This window comes from Haplochromis burtoni, unplaced genomic scaffold, assembly GCF_018398535.1.
Source record: "Haplochromis burtoni strain Fernald_Lab_line unplaced genomic scaffold, NCSU_Asbu1 Contig_56, whole genome shotgun sequence".
In the NCBI taxonomy this organism is placed as follows: Eukaryota; Metazoa; Chordata; class Actinopteri; order Cichliformes; family Cichlidae; genus Haplochromis; species Haplochromis burtoni.
The window spans coordinates 1,068,156-1,075,800 of record NW_024582417.1 but is presented as its reverse complement, the minus strand read 5'-3'; the positions used below and the strand labels follow the sequence as shown (position 1 = coordinate 1,075,800).

Sequence of the window (7,645 nt, the reverse complement as noted above, 5' to 3'; positions counted from 1 at the left end):
GTCTTTAAACTGTATCATGATTGCATTTGACCTTTATCATTTACTCTCTCTGCAGATGTTCTTATCAATTGCATTTGCTGCAGTGGGTGTTGCTGGAGGCCTGTACAGTTTAATTGTTGCAGCACTTGGTTTGCAGAATGGGCCTCTCTGCAAAACCGGACTGGTCTGGACAACGCCTTTTAAAGAACTCACAGGGTAAAGCACAGGAGTGACTTCCTCGTGACACATTTCATACGTTTCTCAATTCTTAGTCATTTATAATTCTCCTCTCTTGCACAGTGACAGCCACTACCTGATGGACAAGACATTATGGAGCTTATGCACAGAGCCTAAGAACATTGTGGAGTTCAACCTTGGACTGTTCGGCACTCTGCTGGCCACAAGCTGCCTGCAGGTGATCCTCTGTGCCATACAGATGATCAACGGGCTCTTCGGCTGTCTGTGTGGAACCTGCAATAAGGAAGCTCAGATCGCCTAAAAAATTTATAAATTAAAAAAATAAAAAAAAAGGTAAAAATGATTTACTTCTCAGATTTATGTAGAGACAATTCAGACTTCACCTCTCCTCTCTGGATTATTATGTGGTTATTTTTTTATGTATTCATTAATTCACATAATCTGAGAGTTTCTGACAGTTGATGGGCGCCCCCTGCTGGATGAATGACGATAAACTTCATGTCTGCATAAAACATTCTCTTTGAAGTTGCACCGTTTAATAAAATAACTTTTTAAGTATTTAATGCTTCATATATTAACAGAAAACTTAAATATTAAAATGCACAACAATAATTTTAACAGTAGAAATGATTTACACCAATTAGATGGCCAGTTTTAGATAATCTGGTTTAAAACGCTGCAGCTACAGTTATCATACTGCATTTTGTTGTGACGTTTGAATAATTGTGCTTTACAGTCAAAGTAATACAGTAATTACAGTCAAAGGAAAATAAAACAAATCTTACTTTTAATGTAAGCTGCATTAGTACAATAAATATCAGGTTTGATGTACAAACAGTTCTCCATCTTTCGTTAGCATTTCCAGGATAAAATATCTACACTTCTGAATAAAACTGAAGAGAACAGGATTGAGAATTCTGAACTGCAAACTCAGCATTGAAAGGGGAAAAAACATGGGAAATGGCACATAAGCAGGCAAAGGTTACACAAGGAAAAAAAAAGATTAATGCTGGGTCTCAACATACTGAAGAATCACAGCACGGAGTGGAGTACAGTATGGCAACCATGACAAAGAAAAATCAGCCTATGATTTAAAACATATCGATGTTCCTTTTGAAAGTAGCAGAATTTATGAGCAGAACTACCCATACAGACAAACCCAGGTGAGATCCCAAATTAAGGTGTCCACATAGCTGCCGATGATTCTATAATGAGTTAATAAAATTTAAAAATAGTTAATAAAATTTAATGAAATGGCATATGCCACTTTACTATCTTTAACATAGTCATAGTAAGTTTTGCCCTAAATATAAACTCAAAACCTAAAGGAGCTGTTTATTCATGTCTCTGCACAACTTGAAGAGACAGGAATGTATTTGTGCCTTCAAGTAGTGCAGGTGGAGTGGATAAGAGCCCCGAGCGTTGCTTGTATGACCACAGGGGGCTTTCACAACAACTCTCCTCTTTAGCTGGGTAACCGATCCCATGTGAAAGAATCGTTACATGTGACGATGCCCTTGTTGAGGTAGAGGTAAAATAATAAACGGAAGAGAAAACTGGCAGTTCCTTGTAAAGAGGTTGTTTGCTCAATACTGTGCTATACTTAGACATTTTATTAGGTACACCTTGCTAGTTCCTGCTAGTAAAATCCCAGCAGACCAGCAGTTTCTGAAATACTCCAACAACCCCGCCGTGTTCACACTTACCAAAATCATGAGTCTTCTGATGCGCAGTTTGAACAATGAATGTGATTCGCTGGGCACGATCTGATATCGTCGTGTTTGTGTTGTTCCCAGATCATCATACTAAATGTTGTTCCAGGATCAACATTGCAAGTGACCAATCAGAATGTTGTGACAGCTGTGACTTTTGCGACTTCGGGAAAAAAAACGCCGTAAAACAAAAAACTACTTAAACTGCGAGAAACCGCCTCTGTCCTCCGATCAACGGACCCTGACCCTGACCCTTTAATAAACGGTAAGCAGAACTGATAGTCCTTGCAACATTGGAATTTCATAAATGCACGAATGGCTTGGCGCGCAAAACAATAGCGTCACAACAATGTGATTGGTCACTTGCAATGTTGAACCTGGAACAACATTTTCATGATGATCTGGGAAGAACACCAACACGACGGCATCAGATCATCCGATTGGCTGGTTAATGAGCAGCAGAACAGGTGTACCTAACAAAGTGGCCGAAGTATTAAAAAACTAAAACTAAAAATTCTTCTATGTAAGAACCAGAGTAATACTGTGATGCAAACGCTGCGTCAAAAGCGAGTTGCTTCAGTCTCACAGGAGATGGAGTGTGGCAGTTTTCAGAGCCCACGTATAAGGTCATATGGCTATAATATTTCGCCGTTTCTTCATTTGTGTTAAGGATGTGGACCGTTTTAGCTGTCAAACTGCCTCATCATGAGCTTCCGGCTGGCCTCGTAACCCAGAAACAGAGCTCCATTAGCAGGGAAGGTGCGGATCATGGTGGGGGTAAGACCAGAGTAGAGCGCCCTCACACCTAAACACAAGAAACAGCTGAGCTTACAGTGAGAAAACTGAAACTGCTGAAAGCTTTAGTCTTTTACACCAAGACTGCTTTTGGAAAATACTATAAAACCCTTCATGTGCTTACCTTCAGTGCGAGTGATGGTCATGAAGGTCTTGAAAAAGCCCGCCTGTTTTCCCGTCATAGACATGACTTGAATACGAGATTTGACGCAATCCATAGGGTAGACCACCAACCACAGACACGCCCCTCCAAAACCGCCGCTGAACACAATGGGAGCCACACCTCCAAAATACACAGCATGTTAAATATTAAAGTTCCTGACAGTACAATAAAAAAAAACAGAATGCTTGCTTTGAAGGGCTGCCAGGAGAAACGTGCTCAATCTAAAAAGATCATAGGTTATCAAAAATGCATCTGAATGAACTACGTCTGGACCAATAGGAGGAGACCAAAGTCGACCAACGTCATAACAACTGTCAAGCACGGTGGAGGAGGGGTGATGATTTGGGCTTAATATGCCACATGACCTAGGTAGGTTGCAGTCATTAAGTCAACCATTAACTCCTCTGTATATGAAAATATTACAGATTCAAATGTGAAGCAATCGAAACCGAGTCATGTAACAGGACCGTTTTTCCAAGCATGCCAGCAAATGCCAGAAAGCTGAAGAAGAAAAGGTTATTCCAGCAGCCACAGTCAAATGCATGCAGCCTACTCTGTTTGACTTGCAACACCTTTAACATGCATGCACCAAGCAAGTATGCAGTTTACATGGTGTACTAATGGAAATGTACTGACAGAAATATCCTAACAGAGACATATTTGTAGTTTGATGACATTGAAAGTAGGGTAGTAGTTAGCTTCATCACTTCCGTCAATATATCGAAGGTGACATAGGCAGAAATCCCGTTCACAGATGTGGACTGTATTAAAATTTTCTTCACTTCACAAGTCAAATATAAGCACATTATATTATAAGAAGTAACATTTAATAACATATGTAAGTTAATAAAGTATATCATTTGTGTCTACTCTTTTTTCACTTTATTTAACATCCACATTTGACCAGAACACCTTTTAATAACATAGGGAAACATTTACAGCAGTACCTATGTCATCCTTGCCACATTTCATGTAGTCTGCAAAAGTTGTGCGGCAGAGTTCGTAGGCACCGAAGAAGCAGAAGTAACCGGGGACCTCTCTGGCTATAGTGGTGGTCAGACCCTGGAAGAAGCCCAGTGGTCCCTCATTCCTTATGATGAATCTCACCACCGACCACACAGTGCTTCAGACAGAGCAGAGGGAACGGTTGCTCAGCACACGAGACACTAAAATAGCGTTTTAGTAGATGAATATTTAAAAACAACTGCTCATTAACAAACTGCGCTTGAGAAACACCCGCCCTACTGTTAGGCTATTTACTTACTTCTGGCTACTGGCAATCTTGCCTGATGATGCCATTTCATGCATGGCTTGTAGTCGGCACTTGACAAGCTCAGTGGGGCAGAGCACTAGCGATGAGAAGATGGACGCTACTGAGCCAGCACAGGCTTTCTGCACGTCACTAACAAAGACAGAAAGACCAGCAGGCGGTTAGAGATCAGACACACACAAACCCAGGGCTGGCTTTGTGCTAACATAAAGAACAGCTACCTCAGCACAGCCTTGCTGTGCAGGCCGGCTGTGAAGCGGATGACCTGCTGACAGAAGCCGTAACTCATGAAGAGCACGGCGTTCTCAGCAATATTGGCCATCAGCGCCGGACTAGTGCCCTGGTAGAGCCCACGCAGGCCCACTTGTTTGTAGGTAGACATGAAGCAGTGGATGAAACCGCGGTACAGCTTAGGAAAGGTCTGCATTTTGACCTTTACTGTGTCTAGAGGCTGCCCGCTGAAGACGCACGCAGCTCCCCCTGGGGAGGACGAAAGTACAAAAACAGTAAATAACAGATGTGAACCGGCACATACAGAGAGTTGCTACAGGAAAGGCAAACTTTTCACAAAAGCCAGCCAATATGTGCCGTGAGAGATTAGTATTATAGCGGGCTCGGGCGAGAAACAGAAACACTGAAACAAATGAGCCAGAAAAACATAGGAGTCATCAAAACATCCTTCAGTCTGACATAGGTGGTGAGGTTTTGTCAGCACTAAAAAGCAACAGGATTACTTCATAGACATTAAAGAGTGCATGTGCACATGTTTATGTTGGCTACTGTAGAAAGAGTTTTAAGTGACAGGCTACTGCATTTACCTGTGGCTCCTGCAGAGAGATCAATGATGGCCTGGACTACTGGATGTGGAGCCATGGTAGTTCAGAAAAGGTCTCCCCTCCTCTCAGCTACCTGGGAAAAAATTGAAACCTATAAATGGTGTGTTTTAGTAAAAAATATAATTAGTTCATTGTTCCCCAGTTCCCCTCACACTGTAATTATGTGTGGATTAGATCCCCCCGGAGAGAAAGAGCAGCTGGGTTCATTACTACTACACTAAATTAGTTGCAATTTCAACCAGAACTGCTCAAAATGTGAAAATAAATAAAATGTGAAGACGCTGGTAGACCTTTCTATGAGCTTGCATGTTAAAAATAGGACACACATGATCCGATTTTGCACTTTGGGGTGTAAAATAAAACTCCCCCCCCCCCCAAAAAAAACTCCTATACAGCTATAAAGATGCATATCTGACGGTATGTTTAAAAGGTAAAATCCTTCTCAAAGTCCTTCTGTGGTGTGTGGTTATAAAGCACCTGTGATTTGAAAAACTCAATGCCAAAATAGTCAAACAGTACTCTCTTCTACCAAGCCAGCTAACAATATTTATGCATTGATTTAACATCTTTTACACCTGGGACATAAAACAATGCAAAGTGAAAGAAATATTCAGTTTGTCTGTAGACTGTTAGACGATATCAAGCAGTAAAACAAAGCCCATAATTGCACAACTGCAAACTTCAGTGCTACATAGGCATTCCTTTTCTAAACTCCAAATGATCTTCTTCTCCACGCTGTGCGCATGTACTTTATCCCTCCTTCACTACGTCCACGAGTTTCCTCTAAGGTCTTCTTTCCTTCCCGCTTGGTTACTCTATATTCAACATCCTTTGTCTGGCATGTCCTTGGAACACATCCAAATCATTTCAACCTTGTCCTACTAACTTTATTTAATTTCCTTCTATAATTTGACAACTAGAAGGAAATTGTTGACCACTAGAATCAATGACCAGAAAAGTCAAGGTTAGATTAGCTTGGTTGGTTTGCCACGGTTCACTGGCACCAAAAGTGTCCTGCTTGGGTTGCAGCTCTCTTGCAGCACTGCCATCCCTTGTGCATTTGAGTTGTGTGCTTGTTCAACAAAACCATTACGTTTGAATTAAGAAAAGCGCAAAAAAGTGGATCCTGTGGAGAGGAAAAGCAGACTTTACCTGCGGTTTACCAAAAGCAAGTTCAGTCCTGTCTTTTAAGCCTTGTGTGGTCTTGATGCGTGCCAATCTAAAACCTCAGAGCGCATTTATAACTAAATGGGTGGTTCAGAGCTGCCCTCTCTGCTACTAAACTATTCCCACTTGTAAGGACACGGTGGTGACCCTTCCCAGCTGATGAAACATGGCTCCAACGTTACTGTCATTGGCCTTTCTCAGCTCACAAGTCACCAGCAGAGGCTGGTAAATGTTATTTTTGTGGCATAAATTAAACATCTGTTTTCCCCGCTTCTTTAAAACAAAATGACACATGTATGCTGTATGCCACGGGTAGAGCCAAAAGTCCAACAGGTATGAGAGATAACTTAGGTTGTTAACATCAATAAAATCCAACACGCTGAAATTATCAAAAGAAACTTACTGCTTTGATGTTCTTACAGCGTGGGTTCACTCTGAGAGCTGAACAGATAGACGGAATACGGTAATTTCAGAATACAAACATTACTGGAGAGCTTCGAGGTAAACTTTGTAGGAGAGGTTAACTTGGGAGTCTATGTGTCAGACATACGCTAATTCAGGGAGCTGCTAACCAAAGCTAACATCATGCTAATTTACTCCAACAGGCCGCCGTTCAACGTTGATCTTATTGCTATCTCATTTGCAGCGCCTGTCCTCACTGTCTGCACTATGATCAATGCTTTGCCCATCAACGATCCTGGGAGGTGATGAGGAGAGTACAGAGGTTGCGTCATTGGAGGAGAAAATGAAAAGTTGAGAGCGCCCTCTCTGCTCTAAATTCCAGGGACGAAACTTGCCGTCACCCAACGACTCTGCTCAGAAAATTAGCAGTCTTACTAAGCAGAATTTGCAAATGCTGTAATGTAATTGGACTTTTTTTTAATTACATTGTAGATTTACATGGTTATTATATAGTCGTAAATGTTAAATAGATGTCAAGATGCAGAAGCCGTCAGCGACACTTAGTGGTCCTCTTAGTTTTCTCGGGATCTTTGACACGGAGCCGCATGGCACAAGAAGAACCGGTAAAGCTTCCGGTTCACATGCTTTCGTGTTTTTCAAAATAAACTTAAACACCCCATCGAGTTGCTGATTATTGAAGACATTGTTTTATTTCTGTAAATGGTGGAATTATTTTTGTATTATTATTTTTGTAAACGAAAATATTAAAACATCCATAATTTCGCCGTATTTTTCTTCCAGTGAACCAGAGTTTCTTGTATTTTTGGAATGGTTCTTGAGCAATACTTCACCAGGCTTTCTCAAGGTCTGTCAAAGTTTTGTTTTCAAGCAAGCAAAGGCAATAAGGGATAAACCAGTGTTGTGTAACAGCCAACTTAGGAAAGAACCGATTTTAATTTGTTTCTTTAGGTACTTTGATACTTGCAGACTGTCATTGAAACTTATCATTTGTTCTCCTTTCATTAGTTGTATGAAGTTGTGTGCATTTTATAGATAGATAGATAGATAGATAGATAGATAGATAGATAGATAGATAGATAGATAGATAGATAGATAGATAGAT

The 7,645-nt window shown here is 41.0% G+C and overlaps 2 protein-coding genes across 2 annotated transcripts; one reads left to right on the top strand and one right to left on the bottom strand.

Moving 5' to 3' along the window:
• The first annotated feature begins 6 nt into the window (after positions 1-6).
• Positions 7-478, top strand: LOC102297079 (transmembrane 4 L6 family member 1-like). The gene is made up of 2 exons (XM_042220839.1): positions 7-195; positions 280-478. The coding sequence occupies exons 1-2, from the start codon at positions 17-19 to the stop codon at positions 476-478; spliced, it is 378 nt and encodes a 125-aa protein (XP_042076773.1). The 5' UTR covers positions 7-16.
• A 1,657-nt stretch (positions 479-2,135) lies between these two features.
• On the bottom strand, positions 2,136-6,963 carry slc25a15b (solute carrier family 25 member 15b; the record flags this gene model as incomplete). Its single annotated transcript, XM_005922133.3, is given in 7 exon segments — positions 2,136-2,694; positions 2,809-2,967; positions 3,795-3,970; positions 4,112-4,249; positions 4,339-4,597; positions 4,936-5,026; positions 6,524-6,963. Coding segments are annotated over 6 exon segments (909 nt in total). The 5' UTR covers positions 4,991-5,026; positions 6,524-6,963.
• Between the last annotated feature and the right edge of the window lie 682 nt (positions 6,964-7,645).

Bases quoted from the DNA above. Each gene is read 5' to 3' on its own strand.
- LOC102297079 (XM_042220839.1), top strand. From the start codon at position 17: ATGATTGCATTTGACCTTTATCATTTACTCTCTCTGCAGATGTTCTTA. The intron at 196-279 runs GTAAAGCACAGG...TCTCTTGCACAG, and splicing joins CCTTTTAAAGAACTCACAGG to TGACAGCCACTACCTGATGG.